We start from the raw sequence: 16481 nt of genomic DNA, 5'->3' as shown, positions 1-16481 counted from the left end.
GACACACTCGAAAAACACCCAGAAAGGCGATTCATCTATTGGGAATGGGACAGGAGTCCATCGGCTAGTTTTTGCGGGTTTTCTTGCGTTTAATAAAACCTGCATAAACTCGCTCATTTTGGTGGAAAAGGTGTAAAGCACTCGCCTCCCAAGCCTCTCTATGCTCCCAGCTCATTTCTCTATTGAGTCGCATTAAAGGAGAGCAGATTCCCAAAAAAATGAAAGTGTGTCAGTGCAAAAAGACTTGAGGATGAACAAAAGACAGCAAAAGTAATTGAACTATTTCCACTGGACTATTGCTGAACAAAGCAGTTCCAGTGAAGATGCACAATGCATTCCTTCACGGGAGGATCATCCGAAAATGATTTGTTTAGCAATAGTTTAGCAAAATTGTTTTTTGGGGATTTCCATGAGCCCACACTTCGGTGACGCTGCACAGGAATCTTCTGGAAGTTTTTCAGCCGTTTTATAACCTTTGCTGTCTTTCGTTTGCACCGGGTGCTCCGCTCTCCTGTACGCCATTTCTTTATGGAGGCCAGTACGATATACAATTCATATTGTTGTGGGGTGAACTCCTTTAGATAGTTTTGTTCTGAAGTAGTTTCGACATGTTCACCTGAATTGAAACAACACGATCCCATTGTTTGACAGTGACTGAATATACCAGACAGCGCAGCAGCACTCGCCTCTTTCAGCCTTTTGAAGCGGCTGCAGTGGAGCTCCTCAGATATCTCAGCCCGCCTTTGTAACTGCTGCGTGTTGTTGTTTTTCTCTCTCCTGTGCCTCCAGGACATTCTCAGAAAACGACTGCACCATGGTGGCCCCATCTCACCCTTGCCTCAGCCCCACCAAGGGAGAGCTGGTCTACAGCAAGACAGCCAAACAGTGCCTGGAGGAGATATCAGGTACAGGGCTCTGCATGCTTGATGTTTGTCCGTGTGGGTGTGTAATGCCATGTGCATTACACATTTGTCTCCTCTAATACTGGTTATACACCGTCAGGATTGAACCTTCATCTGCTGTTCAGCGTCCATATTTAACTCATGTTGACCTGCTGCAATGCTCCTCTGTGTGTTTAGGATGCATTTCATCTCTTTAGGAAATAGAACAATTGGTTTTGCATACTTTAACGCTGTTGTATTCCATTATGGATTAGCTGGCCTACATAACATTTAAGTGAGAGCAGGCTGCAGGCGTTTTAATGCAGAATAGCTGAAGAGTCGCTGCGGGATGGGAGACTTTTTGAAGGCTACTGCTGTGTATAGCACAATGTACTGTTGTCGTGCAGCTGGTGTGTAAGTGTGTTTTCGGTGTGTGTGTGTTAGTCGTGTTTACGGGGGGGGGGGATCCCTGTTCCGCGCCGGTTCCATGTGGTGAAGGGAAAAGGTCAGGACACAGGGAGCATCTGCGGCTCTTCGTTGTTTCTGTTTCTTGCATGCCATCGTCGCGTTTTTAAAATCCCAGCTCTGCATCATCATCGATACGTACACATCAGTTATTGTTTTCAGCCTCGGCAGAGGGATGGCTTTTGCAAAGAGTTGCTTGACATTTGATGGATGTTTTTTTTAATTTTAATCGAAAGCTCATTTAAGTTTATTGTCTTATACATTTACACATATACAAAATTTGTCCTCTGCATTTAACCCATCCCTAGCTTATTGGGAGCAGTGGGCAGCTGGGAGGCGCCCGGGGAGCAGTTAGGGGTTCAGTGTCTTGCTCAGGGACACTTCGGCATAGGACACGTAGCAGCCAAGGACATTATTTATATTTGAGTTCATCATCCTTTTCAACGGCACCAGAAAGCTGCTGGCAGAACAGAGTTTGTTTGCAATGAATCCCAACATCTTTATCGTCCTTTAACTACGCTCAGTGGACATCTGAGCAATTGAGCTTCTGCAGCCGAGAGGTCGGTGCCGAGGGACATTTGACCAGCTTCTAACCACAAACTCCAAATTCTGACAAAGGAACAGGATGAGAGCTCAAAGCAGGAAACACAAACCGCGGGCACAGACACATTCCATTGATTCAAATGCATCTTGCCATTTGCAAAAGAAAGACTTCAGTGTCACCACTGCAACCCACTTCACATTAAAGAGGTTTGCGTTGCCGCACATTCCCCATTATCCACCGTATTGTCTGTTTTAAGCATTTTGTCATCGAGTTAGATCACTGAAAATGAATGAAATGGAATGAAACTCCATACTTAGAATAACAGAAATAGCAGAGGACGATGAATCAAACAAGCAATAAACATAATTAAAAAAAATAAGACGTCAAGTTCAAAGTGAAGCCGGAGAGACTCTCAGCGTCTTCAAAGTGCAGCGTGCACAAACAACAGCGTGTGATTACAGGTTCCGGGGATGTCAGGTTTGGCTGCGACATTCCGGACATTTCCCTTCGGCCGCGGCTTTTCCGCAGCCCGTCATTTGAAGGATAGAATTAGACTGTGACGCGGTCCGTTCCCTTTGTTCCCTTTGGTCCATTTCAAACGTTCCGCTCTCTGCTGTCACGCGTTTCAAGGCCGTTTCACATCCTACGCTTACTGCCCGACTCTTGGCCCGCAGAGGGGCGGAAATGAGTCCCTGGGAAGGAAACTCAAGTGTATGCAGTGTATGCAAATACCACAAACGACCACGTGACAGGCCTGCTCAGTTTACTTGTACAAGCTCGTTATCCACGCGTTGATTTCAGCTTTTTGTGAAATTATTGGGAGACGAGGAAAGTAAAAACAGCCGAGTCATTTCCGAAGTAATTTAATTGATTTTTAAGTGTCGCACATGCGATTAGGAAAACCTTAATTAGGGTTTCTGAGGCAGCCTGCTTCCACCTCTTACTAGCTATTGGTAACCACGATTAAACAATGTGGGGAAGACAGCTGTGAGCAATGGCGACAGGGCTAATAAGGCTTGCACTGATTGATGGGGGTACGTGGGTTCTGTGGTCTCATTGTTGATCCGCGATAAGCCGCCAGCTCGCTGCTTTCGCTCCTCGAGACAGCATTTAATTAAGTCGGCCGGCCGGCGTGGCTGCGAGCTCACAGGTGCTGCTGTCCAAACAACTCACTGTCACATCGCGATGGAGAGAAGAGAGAGGGTGGAGGATAGTGTGAGGGAGGACAAGACATGGGCTGGGAAGAGGAAGGGAGCGAGCAGAAAAGCGAGAGAACAAGAAGGATTAGGAGGAAGAGAGGGTGATGAGCAGAGAGGAGGGTTGAGAGAGAGAGAGGGAGTACTGCAGGCTGCACGCAGGAACGAACAAGCAGACCGGCTTCACCACCCGTCCGTTCTCCGCTGTGAGGAGAGACGGACTGTCAGAGAGTCAGAGGGAAGGGGGCGCAGCAGAAGTGTAGCGGTGAGGTGGTAATTAAAGGAGAGACAGAAGGCGCAGGGAGGGAGATAAGAGTGAGCGAAAAGAGGCTGTTGTTTAATCGGGGGAAAAGATAAAGAGAGCGCGGGAGGGGAGGGAGAGAGGACGCGTTGGTGAGGGGAGAGAGATGTAGCGACTCCACGCCCCTGATCGTGGTGGAGGAAGAAGACATGAGGACGGGAGACGGAGTGGAAGGAACAAGTGTTTGCGTCCGGCTCGACGTCTCGCCGTGACCATGGAGCGACTCAAGGATGGATCTGGATTCTACCTGCATGCCTGAGAGGGAGCTTTCCTCTCTGATCTTCGACCAAGCCCACCAAAGCTCAGTCGGGAGGCGTGGGACGCATCTCTCTGCCTCCTCCGTCTCCCCCCCCCCTGGTTCCTCCTTTACTCCACAGGCTCTCCCAGTGACAGTGCGGCCACGATGTGAAGCGGACCGCTGCGCACAGGTGGATCCACTCGCATATAGTTTCTCCCACGGAGGCGGAAAGGTAAGCCGGATAAAGGGAGCGGTGAGCCGGAGATGAAGAGAGGAGCGGAGTTCTCGGTCTATCAGGGAGGCAGCCCGGCTCGACGGCCTCCCCAGCCTCTCCCCGACAACCTCAACCTGCGGATCAAGCAGCGCTCGCTCACAAACCTGACCCTGCTCAGCGACGGCGAGCAGCGGGTTTACTCCTTCGAGCTGGACGAGCCGCCGCCTCTCCTTTCCCGACCCCGGAGCTCGCCACTGCACTCGTCCTGCACACAGCGGGCGGGAGGCAGCCTGCAGGGAAGCCCCAGGAAGGAGGTGGTCACAAGGGGCGGAGGCGCGCAGGGCACCACGGCTCGATCCCTGTCGCTCTCCCTCACCAAGGTGCTCTCTCAGTCGGAGCACTCCCTCATCCCGGTCCCATGGCGGTGCACGGGCGCGGGCGGGCGACCGCAGCGGGCGTCGTACAGCGGCCTCCCACGGACGGAGCCGGCGCGGGCGTCCAGGGGGGACGGGGGAACGGGTGAAGAGGGCAGCAGCGGGCGCTCAGACGAGGAGCCGGCGGCGGGCAGGCCTGGCGGGAAGCGGGTAGGCAGGGAGAAGGACGGCGGGTACTGGGCGGAGGAGGAGGTTGCAGGGGGAGGTCCTCGCGAGGGAACGGCTCAGCTGGATAAAGAGTTGATCCTCACCATGCTGGGCGACCTGGAGCAGGTGCTGCACACACAGCCCCGCCCACGTAAGTCAACACGGTCAGGAAGTGAGCATGAATGTGGACATTCATAGGCAATAACAAGGATTACTTTGACAACACCGGAAATTGGAAACTTTGTACAGGAAGTAAAAAAAACTCCCGTTAATGTGAAGTTTTGGTTAAGTTTAAAAATGCAAACTTGGACAGAATATTATAATGTCAAAGCAGAAAAAGCCTTCAATAAGCCGGTTCTTTTCTTAATCCTCTTGACGATTTCTCAGGGCACACTATTAGCATTTTAAGATATTCAAAAGAAATTCGTAAGACGGGGCCGGGACACACACCCTCCCTCGTGCAATTCACACGCACACACTCACCCAACATCCACAGGGTTTACACAAGCAGCAAGTAGTTCCATGTCATGGACACAGGCGGATTTGCACACATCCTTCATCACATCACATCACATCCTCGCACAGACACACTCTGGAAATGCAGCTCTCTGCCATGTGTGTGTGTATGTGCAGCATTGTTAAGTGTCGTTCTGTGAATTAACTTCAAGCTCGCCAGTGTGATTCTGGAAAGAGCACCCATGTAACAAACCTGGCTTTGATGCTTGAGGGAAGGGGATTTGGGAGATGTTCAGCTGATAAAATGGAGCGTTTATTCCAACAGATTATATCACTCTCAGATTATGTCACTCTACAGACAACGCAAAAGTATAACGCACATCAGAGCAAGGAGAGCTTTGGCGGTGGGCAGATTGCTGGTTTCCTGTAAGCGGGATCACAGCATGATGCAGCAGGAAGAAGAAATACCTTGAGATGGAGATGAAGAAAAGATCTACACCGACAACCACTGAAAAAGCACAGCTTGTATTCCTTGCACTCTCCCTCGCCAACTGTGACTCACGCAGCCAACATAATCAATAGCTTATTATTACACCTGCGTGTGCGTTTATCCGCACTCTGTTCACGCATACAGGTGCATGCCTCTGTACGCGTGTTGCTACGAGTGTTTCGGGGATATCCTGTCCGGATATCTGAGAAGCCGTTTCCATCCTTAAAGAACACGTCCACCCTGTCAAAGTTGTCTCTCAAAGTATCCAGCTGCTGATGTGGCGGTTTGAGCTTTCAGGCCCCCTGGGAGCCGTTGTCGTTGATACGCATTAATGATGCGACGCCTGTTAGGACATAGACACACATTCAGCAACAGGGCAATAAACAAACTAAATAAATAGCGTGTGGATACATCGATCCGTCTGTCTATCTGTGTGTGTGTGTGTGTGTGAGTGAGCTGCCATGGCGACACGCCAGTGACTGACAGCCAAAGCTTCATTCAGGCTGATTTGTGACAAACCGCTGTAACAACGGTAGAGCTGTGTACTTGTGCGTTTGTCTGTACATGTGTGTGTGTGTGTGTGTGTGTGTGTGTTGGCATGCGCTTGTATAATTAGAGGACTGGGATGGTTCCCCAATAGTATTCAAGCTAGAGCGGGGGGCATCGGCACCAGATCCCATGCATTATTTAATGAGAGAGGGGGAGAGAGGGAGAACTGGCTACAGCACCCGCTGCTTCAGTGTGCGTAAATGTGTCGGTCCCAAATTACAGTCGTTTGCAAGTTGTTCTCGAGCAGCGTTCGTGCTGCACCTCATATGTGTGTTTCTAGGTGCATGTGTGTGTGTGTGTGTGTTTCCTTCTCCTTCCTCACCATTGTTTCTGACACCAATGCGTGCGTGCATATGTTTGTTTGTGTGTGGGGCTGCAGTTGCGTTGCAGAAAATTCCCAGATGGCCTCTACTCTACCGTGCAGGGGAGATCTCTGCTCCTGCACACAAGCGCTGGGACCAACTGCTATTATTGTACACACACACACACACACACACACACACAGGAAAAAAAGAAGCAGAAATGCACACACACGCCTCTGGCCGCTTCTCAATGTTGCATGAGGTGTCTGTTCATGGTGGCGACTCCAGGGCCACATCTCCTCATGTCACTTTCATAATGGGATCGTAATTGGATCTTTCTCCAAGGGGCCCTGGTGAGAGGAGGAGAGGAGGAGGAGAAGCAAGGAAGACGGGAGAAAAAAGGAAGAAGAATTGGAGAACATCAGATCACAGGGGTGCTTTGAGTTTGTGGCAGCAGAGATCCGTCAACCTGCTGGGGAATGACAGCATATCATTCGTCTCTCAGCTCTGTTTTAGATGAGCCTGGACTCATTCAGGGCTTCCGCCAACACACATTCCTTAGCTCAGAGGTGCCTCACGGATTTCTAATTACTGGCCATATAGTGCGAAAATCTGATACGGGGTCGGAGGTGAAGAGCATGGGTCACCACCTCCACCTCGCGCAATCTTCCGTCTGTTTGCTCCGCGAAGACAAAGCATGACCTCAATTATGCCAGACTCATGCCAGGTCATTACACAGTTTGATACGAAATAATTGAGGTCATGTCTTGAATTCATTTTGGAAAAAATGCAGACAGTGTTTGAATCGACAAGTCTTCAAACAACGTGACCCGAGACAAAGGTAACCGGTATTAAATCCTGTCTTTGGCAGCCGCTCTGCTACGGTTACTGGCCTCCCAGCATTTTCAGCTTATCCGTTGGAGTTTTATAGCATTTAAAAAGAAAGACGATTGCAGTAAAAGGAAGAAAAAGGTCCAGTTGACGTCACCTATATTTAAAAAGGTCTTTCTACAGGACAGATAGTCACGGCATGTAAAAGAAAGCGACTGTGTCACGGTGCTGGACAAGGTGGCTCCAACATTGTGTGCCGCCACACAGCCTACACCAAAGTCAAATAGGCAGCAGTGTCGAGCTGGTCTGTTTCAATCAATTTTTTACAGTGTGGCGGGAAAAAGACAGGAGCTGTAGAAATAATGCAGAGCACAATTGTTATTCGAATGAAATGTATACAGTCTGCATTTGAGCTGGAAAAGTTATCCAAATGCCTCGAGGGCAACTCTGAGATTGATACATTTATCCAGGGAAAACTGGCTCAGCTGATTTGCTTCTTTCCAACATGGACCTGCATCATAATCCGGCATCAACACCTCAGCATTTCTTCTCCTCTCTGGCACTGAGCTGCACCACAGAAGTCGCTGGAGGCCTTTTTTTTTCAAAAACCTCCAACCCGCCGCCGCTCCCATTCGTCCCGGTCGCTGTAATCACAGCAACATGCTCCTCGCTGGTCTTACCATGTGTTGTCGGCTCGTTGCACCAGATCTGCTGGCTCATTCGTCTCCACCACGGAGCCTTCCGGCGGCACCTTGCAACCCGGAAGAGCAGTGTGACCACCGTCCATTTATACCTCTCATGCCACTCGTCATTTACCCATTACCCGGCGTGGACATAGGCTAGCCTGACGAGCGGACAGAGAGGCTTGACTGGAGCAGACAAGCAGATACTTTGGTCTGCGCCCACACCTCGCAGTCCCCAAGTGTTGCCCACCCTGTGCTTGATGGCAGCACTGTAGAATAGGCCTAAGTGAAGTTCTGTAAACATGGCACTTAGACGAACATGAAACATATGATTCTTAGCTGCATGCTGATGTAGGGTGAGGCTAACAGACGAAGCACGCGTGGTTTCACGGCACGACATTTCTGCATTGGCCTGAAGGAAAGATGTCAGCGCTGCGTAAAACAATGTATCCACTTCTCAGACTAAAAGTGAACGCGTGTGACGCAGCCTGACAGGCCGATTCATTGAACGGCTTCCCAATTGTCAGCACGGGGTTTCAGAGACGGGCCCCCGTTGCCGTCTGTCGCCGCGATCTGTCGTCATTTTGTGTCCCTACGGAGACGCTCAATAAAATGCTGCATGTCAGATGTCTTCCTCACTTCTTGTATTGCGTGTGTAGCCTTTGTGGTTGTGTGTGTGTGTGTGTCTCCGAACCTCTCAGTAAATCATGTAAAAATGCGTGTCTCTAGGAGAGGACCCTGAGACGAGACGCATGAGGACGGTGAAGAACATCGCCGACCTGCGGCAGAACCTGGAAGAAACCATGTCCAATCTACGGGGGACACAGATCAGCCACAGGTAAGGCACACAGATGGTACGACCCATTATTTACTGGGGATAGTAAATGACTCTGGTCTGGTTTTTGGTTAAGAAAAGGGATACGGACAATGAATGCCTCGTTTATTTGTAGGGCCGTGTGCATAAGGGACAACAAGAGATTGGTTCCTGAAAGGAGAATATTGTTATTTTCCCATTCATATCCCTTTGCCACAATTTCCCAGGATTCATTGCCAGATTCAATCCATCAAGCCTCTAGTCATACACTCACGAGACTGTAACTATCGCAGAAGTTCACTCCTAAAACACAGTCTGAAAGTTATTCAAGTCAATCTGTTGTAATCTGCTTTTACACTTTCATTTTATTCATGAAGTTTAAAATGAGCTCCACAAATCAGAATACATTTTTTTAAAGCAATTGAAAATGTCAACCAAATTGAGTTGTTTCAGGGTTGAAGTGAATAATGTTGCCTTCAGGCCGCTGTGTTATTTAACCGAGACAATACTGAAATGTAGCACCTCAAATAGGATCATAAATCTCTCACAACCCAAATATAAATGTTCCCATCTGCTTCTTAGGTGGCTCACTTCGTTATTTATACTTTTGCTGGCGTTAGATTAGTGTTACCTTGCATGTGTTATGTCCGACCACTGCAACATTTACTCACCCCCCACTTCAGTCAGGCACTGTTTTAGAAGTAAACCAAATGCAGAGAAAAGGGATTTGGCTGCCAGTGTTTATTTTAAGACACTTCCACCTTTTTGAGAGAGGTATTATGCAGTCACATCTAAAGTTCTCTTTCCGTCTGAACAATGAGAAAAGTTGGTCGGCTCGTTCGGGCCAACTCTGCTTCCCACTAACTCCTAGAATTATCTGGCTCTTTAGCTGCTAAATGCTGCTGAGTGTCTGTCTGCTTTTTCGGGACTGGAAACGCGGTGTACTGTTGGTTTTAAGAGCTCTTTGGCTCAGAACGCCCGGCTGCTGCGTCTGGAAACAACACTGATGATGCTGAGAGTGAACCAAAACAATAAAGTTTAAGGCTGGACCAAAAACAGTGAGTTACAAGAAGCTAAAAACAAAAACAAACACGCTCCACAGACCTGAGGTGGTGATGAATTTCTCAGGGGTTGTCACTACTAGTGACCCCCTTTCACATTACATATTTGATCCGTTGTAAATATGAAATTATTAGTCGAAGCAGCTTTACTGTTTTCAGAGGCTATTTTCACACCGACTGAGAAATGTTCAGCTTCCCCAAAGACTGTGAAGGAGACCCACCAAAGTCACGACCCATAACCAGTGAAAATAACCAGTTTCCTTTGTGATCACATTTTCCCATCCCAGCACTTATTATGCAAGTTTCCCTGTGCGTCCGTTGTCCTTGGAAAACAGAAGCGGCTCAGATTTTGATATCTCTGACTCAGTTCACCACACCGATCCAACGTCTCCAACTGTTAACGATGTTCCCTCTGTTGCCATGCCTTCTTCTCCTCCGCGATTTTTTCTGGATTTAATTAGAAAAGTACAGGAGCCACCTTCCTCACCAGCTGGCGCACATGTAATGACATTTCAGGAGTTGATGGACAACCGGCACCTTGAAAGGCCGTCCCATCTGTGAGCCACGGGGCGACGCGGACAGTCTAAACAGTGTGGAAGCTGCGGCTCGGGCGAGGACGAAATGATAACCATTGCTTTGTGTCGGCTCCCCCCGGGCAGCAGCTCCCCGCTCTGCCTCTCTCCCTCTCCCTCAGTCTATTATTTTGTGTGTTTTGCCCCATTTGCAGTGGAAGATGGTGGCCGGGCTGCAGACAGCCATGACAGATGGCAGTCTGTGTGTGTGCATTTGTTTTCTACTTTTTTTCTCCTGTGTGTGAGCCTCTGCGGACATGTTTGTATTTTCAATGTAAGGATAGTCTCAGAGTCCGCATGCCAATCCTGTCCGTGACAAAAGCCCGACCGGACATTCTTAATCTCTCCCACGGAGGAGAAACGGCTCTGAAGCACCTTCAGTAATTAATCGGCGCTCTGCTCGAGCAGACAAGACTGTCATATTCAGCGCTTTGAGATTCGCTCTCCGTACCTGGTTATACCTCATTCATGCACACTGGGTTTTAGGAGCCAGCTGGAGCCATCACAACATGGAGACGGAGTCCACTAGCGCAGAAACAGACACCATAGTTCCCTCTTTCTTTCAGGGTAACAGCACTGAGCTAGTAGAAACATGATGATTGTTTTACGTGTCACAGATAGAATAACAAATTGTCCTCATCTATGCTCCTCAAAAGAGCAGAAGTGGTATGCTCCGTATTAAAGTATATTTGTGAAGGTGTAATCAGGATTCTTCTTTTCAAATTGTTCTTTATTTAGCTAAAATAGAGTTATCCCGAAAGTTTTACTTACTTATTTTTCCATTCATAATTTTGGGGATTTTTAAATTGTATGGAGGCATTTGTATGCCTTTTATGTGGAATGACTTGTAGCACAAGTACCCGACTGGATGCGAACCAGCGATACCGCGATTCAGAGTTCGCCCCCCTGACACCCAGGTCACCAGGGAGCCCCACTACTTTTCAATTATAACTTTTTTTTTATGATCTTCACCGTCTTTTTTATGTCCTTTGTCACCACCTCGTGCTGTTTTCACACAGCAATAGCTACAAGTACAATGGAGGCTACAAACTGGCGGCAGACACTTGCAGCCAGCACAAAGCAGGCTCAACCAGGCTAACCCTAACCCTTTCAGCGCTCCAATGACGTGGTCAGGCGTCGGCCAATCGTATGACTTTTGTTTCACCGCGCATAACTACGCCAACGAGCGCCCGAGCAACAATTTAGCGCAGACTCGCTGAAAGTGTAGCTGGCAACACTGGCCGTGTTGTTGCTCGTAGTGTGAACACAATGTTAGCCCCCCCCCCCCGTGCTCAATGCAAATACAAGCTCAAAACACCAACTCTAGTCTTCAGCCCCGGCCCGAGGTTCACTGCGACGTTATGGAGCTCACCAATCATTATGCTCGGGGCTCTCTGTTACGTTCCCCTGCTCCATAAAGACTTTACTGCCAGAAGTTCCACAAGCTTCATAAACATTTAGATTGAAGCTAACTAAAAATTGCATTGGTGGCAGCTCATGTTACCTGAAGTTACTGACCCGGTTGAAAACGGGAGAAAGCCGTCGGTACTATTTCTACGGGATTCTGCAGAGAGCACGGTTTTCTTTGTAGATATACAATTGGCTGACATTACCGAGCGATTTGCAAAGATTGCAACCGTAACGCAGAAATGAGGCCAAAGTTGCCAAAATGACTAGTTCCTACCAGTAATGATGTTTCAAAGCCAGAGACACTTTTCAATCCCCGACAATGTTGCTGCGAGAGCAGTCCGACTGAGTGGAGGAGCGACGGGATTCTGCTGGAGGAAGGTAACACACGTTTTTTAGTCCATGATGGAAGATGATAAAGCGTGAGTTTCATTCTGCCCCGCCAAAGCTGAAGGGCAGTAACTCAGCAAGCATCCGTTCCCAACTTACAATGTGCATATTGGATATCCACAGCAAAAAGAAGTCTGGTTGTATGGAAATCCATATGAGAAAATGACTCTACTTCTCTCTTGATTTATTCCCTCAGTAAACATTGTAAACATGAGTTTATGGTCTTAATCTCTAGTTTCAAGTCTTCTTCAATACAGCATGATGTTCATTGAGTAAGTTATGGTCCAGTTGAGTCAAATAGACCATAAAGCAGGCTATGATGTGTTTAGCTGCAATAGTTTTGTCTGAAGAGAAAAACACAGTTTGGATCCTTTCACTGTAAAACCGAAACTCTTCTAAAATATATTCATCTCAATGAGTCTAGAGTCTGATACTATTTCACTTTTTAGGTGATCTGGATTGGATTGTTATGTGACAGACTGCAGATGACTGCCGGAGTGAAATCTCCTGCCATTACTCAATAAGTATCGATCATAAACTAGACTTGAGGTTTACAATCTACTCATAAGCTCTTGCCTTAGGGCTGATTAAACTCCACCATGAATGTTCATGCAAGCCTACCAGTTTGAACAAGAAGCCCTGAGAGGCACGTAATAAGGGAAACAGTTGCTCTTACGAACAGGTGGAATAAAAGCCAGGATAATCTTTCCAAGTTCCTTCAATTTTACTGATTTACCTTTATTATACTTATTATTAGACTTACTTTTACTATATGTACCTTGTTCTTTGAGTGCATGGACAAATTCTCACGAGAAGAAAACGTGAATGCTTTTAGTCCTGTTTAGAAGATGGGCTAATGTCGTACTTTTTATTCACCTGTTTTCACAGACGTATAAGAAAATACAGTTGAATAAGTATCTTTGCATGCGAAACCTCTTTTCCCACTTCTTCAACGGATTTTAGGAACTTAGAATGGTCCTGACCAATTCCTTTTCACCTGTTCTTAAAGGTGCAAAACTCAAAACTCAGAGCAGATCTATTGCCTCCACACGGCTCTCAATATGAGGACGTCTGAGCCGGCAGCTTGCGGTCCATGGTGCTAACAGCGCAAACAACGGCAACAGTGCTGACAAAGCTAACAGTGTTTATCCGAGGGGTCGGCCTGACTCAACTCAAATAATAGAACTGCCGCTATGAAAAACTACCGTGGCTGATATTGTACATGACATTTGAGAGCCTTTGAAGTGGTTCCGCAGAATTTTTACCAAGATCGGTGAAGGAGCCAGGAGAAATACACGTTTAACTGTTCTACTCTCAGACCTCATTAGCAGGAGAAAAGTTCCAGTGTATTTATATTCAGCATTGCTCAGCAATAACCAATCCCCTGCTGTCAACATGGATCCTTCTCCTGCTGAGCTCTTGGCTAAACAAAATAGTCTCCCTCTGTTCGGATTTATTTTGGTTTTTGGTTCTGCTTTATACTAGATCGTGAAAAAGCAGCAGGGTTTATGGGAAATGAGGCTTTAGTAATAAAGTAACAATATAATGTATGCATGTCTCTTATTGTACATTTTAGAATGTATTACATTGTGTGTGTTTTTTATTAGAACATGTATATGTGGATGGTCTTAAATATCTCGGCACCTTTCCCTTTACTTCCTGCTCAGCCATATCCTTGGTTTTGCATGCTCATGTATCTCAACACATACACACCCACACCGTCTCCCTCAGTGTATCTGCCTCTCTTCTTCTTCTTTTTCTCTCTCTCTCTCTCTCTCTCTCTCTCTGCTGCCTGGAGATGAAGATAGGCTGATTTAGCAAGCTACATTGTGTACCAATGGTTAAATGATTTTGATTTCTATACCGCGGCAAATTGATTTCTGTCTCGTCACAATCTGCTGTGATCGCTTTTCAGCTATGCAGCTGTTTTTTTTCTTTTTCTGTTGTCGTTATGTTTCTTTAATTTGGCTTGTCGGACATGACACTGCGCGTGTCACTGGTTGTGTGTGTGTGTGTTGATCTGGGAGACATCGGGAGGTGTGTTGCGGATATGGCTGGCCTCGCTGCCCCCGTCATGTCGGCAACTTAGCATCGCGGCGGGGTTGCAGCGGTCCGCCCTTTTTTCTCCCCAATCACACACAAACACACACATCTGTTGTCACACCTCTGTCACTGCCATGTGTGAGACGCTGCTTTAAGATGTCATTGCATTTTTTTTTTGTGTGTCACCTAACGAAGGCGGGCATCCAAAGAGCCGTCCCATCCCACATGTCCAGCAACCGCATCATGATCTACATGTATGCCCTTGTAATTATTTCTAAAGGCAATATTGCAGCAGATGTGCACCAAACTACATCGACATCATTTATTGGGCACTGGTACACAATACGGGTATTTACATGAAAAGGAATACGCAGGCAAAGCTACAATTTAATACGACTTCATTATATTAACATACCAACATTATATCCTTATAATGTGTAACTCAGATATGATGAAGCCTGTGTATGTAGTGCACCCTTCTTCCCAGCAGAGAGAGCTCAAGCTAGGTGCCACTGCCGCCACGCTTGGCTCCTTCATCAAGCTGCAGGGCTCGGTGTGTGAGTGGAACATGAGTCTGCTATTTCTGTATTCACAGTCCTGTTGCTGTTTGCAAATTAAAAAAAATGATTAGTAGTGACAAGAAACAGGATGCGCTGGCTGTTGCAGGGCTAATGGAGGATTGGTAAGATAGTGAGTCAGCCCTCTTTGTCTCCCTCAATCAGCTTCCATTCCTTGTCTTGGCTGCTTTTGCTTGCTGACATTTCACTTCCTCTCAAACTCACACCTTTGTCTCTCTCCAAAACAAGAGTTCTCTTTCCTCTAGTCTAAATGCATTGCCATCATGCATTTCATGTGCTTATGGTGATAAAACCATTTAGAAATCTGGAAATGACAAATCAGTAAAGACCCGTGAAGCTTCCATTTAAAGAGCCTCGCCATTACCAACTTTCATTTCGGAGGTTTATTTACTTGCTAACAGCCCAGTTAGTGTAAATCGATCAGATTTATATTTTGTGTTTATGAAACATACTTGGTAGTTGGATGGAAACAGAGCTGTCTCCCTCTCCCCATCTCCATGTGATGTACCGTGATGGTCTGACGTGCGCTCTCATGGGTGCCTTCACTCGCTCCTCTCCTCCCCGCCTTCAAGTTAACACACTGGAAGGAACAGCACTTTAGGGAAGGTCACACAGCCATACACACGCATACATGAGGCAACGTTACAAGAAACAGCGCGGGGGCATGAAGGCAGTGGCACTCAACGGATGGAGACAGCTCTCTGCTTCAGATGTGATCTTTTCACCTGAATGATTTGCCCTTTGCACAGGAGTGCACTTGATATGATGACTTGGCTTTTGAGATCATTTAAGGCACTTTTCCAAAGACGGCAGAATTAACCCCTTATTTCCTCTGTCTCCACAGTACACTGGAAACGACCTTCGACACCACGGTGACCACAGAGGTCAATGGGCGGAGCCTACCAGCCCTCACCACACGCTCCTCCCCCATGGCCTGGCGCCTGGGCCAATCCCAAACTCCTCGCCTCCAGGCGGGCGATGCCCCCTCAATGCCCAGCAGCTATGCTGCGCCCAGGGTGAGCACGACGAGCGCCGGCACCACCACCGGGCGCTACAGCGGCCACTCGGACCCCTCCAGGTTTGTGTACAGCGCCCCCCTGAGGCGAGCGGCCGCGGGGGCGAGGGGGGCGGAGCAGGGGGAAAGGGCAGGCGGAGGAGGGCTGGAAGGAGGGAAGCAGATGGAGATGGCAGGGTACGTGAGTGATGGGGACATCCTAGGGAGGAACGGCCGGATGGATGAGATCACCAGCGGGTAGGATGACTAGTGCTAAGCATGTTAGCTTCCTCTGATGCACTGACTAATTCTAAATTCCTGCTTTAAAGGCCCAATCAATGGTTTGACCATAAGAATTTCAAGTTTATTCACATAATCCTTTATGTGCATTGTTTACGAGCATATTTGCTTGCTAGCACTGTTCTTCTTTGTTGGCGCATTGCTATGTGTCTTTGCACATTACCGCCACCAACTGCTGACCAAAGGAATAGCATGACATTGACTGTAGGATGTGAATCCCATCTGTGCAAAACAAAAACCTTACTCCATAGCGCTGCTAGGGGCTTTACATTTAAACTTCTCTGAAATGAATAACAGCTGCCAAACCTTTGTTTTGAATGTTGGTGGTGGGGCCTTTATATTTGAATCCGTGACTGAATATTTATGTGTACATTCAAATTTTTTGACAGCTCCGAGAGCTCGGCATCTTCACTAACTTGACGCACACAGAAAAGCTCCATGTGACGACACATGAGCAGCATTTCAACGTGCTGCAAGAAGCTCACAACACAACAAAAACTGTCTCCAGAGGACACTAAAAAGTGATGCACACGGCCGGGCCACGCACGTTGTTGCAATGGTTTGGGACTTATATAGCTTGCGAAGTCTGCG

The 16481-nt window shown here is 47.6% G+C and overlaps 1 protein-coding gene across 1 annotated transcript in view; it reads left to right on the top strand.

Annotated features, from left to right (window-relative positions):
- Window positions 1-16481, top strand: part of nav3 (neuron navigator 3) — a gene marked incomplete at its 5' end in the record, with an annotated part of 130150 nt that overhangs the window by 54945 nt on the left and 58724 nt on the right. The window contains 3 exons of the mRNA XM_079294902.1: window positions 790-905; window positions 8461-8569; window positions 15441-15848. Coding sequence (XP_079151028.1) covers window positions 790-905; window positions 8461-8569; window positions 15441-15848 — 633 coding nt within the window. The remainder of the gene's footprint in view (window positions 1-789; window positions 906-8460; window positions 8570-15440; window positions 15849-16481) is intronic.

Source organism: Melanostigma gelatinosum (genome assembly GCF_949748355.1).
Source record: "Melanostigma gelatinosum genome assembly, chromosome: 22".
Taxonomy (NCBI): domain Eukaryota; kingdom Metazoa; phylum Chordata; class Actinopteri; order Perciformes; family Zoarcidae; genus Melanostigma; species Melanostigma gelatinosum.
This window is presented reverse-complemented; position numbering and strand designations above follow the sequence as displayed.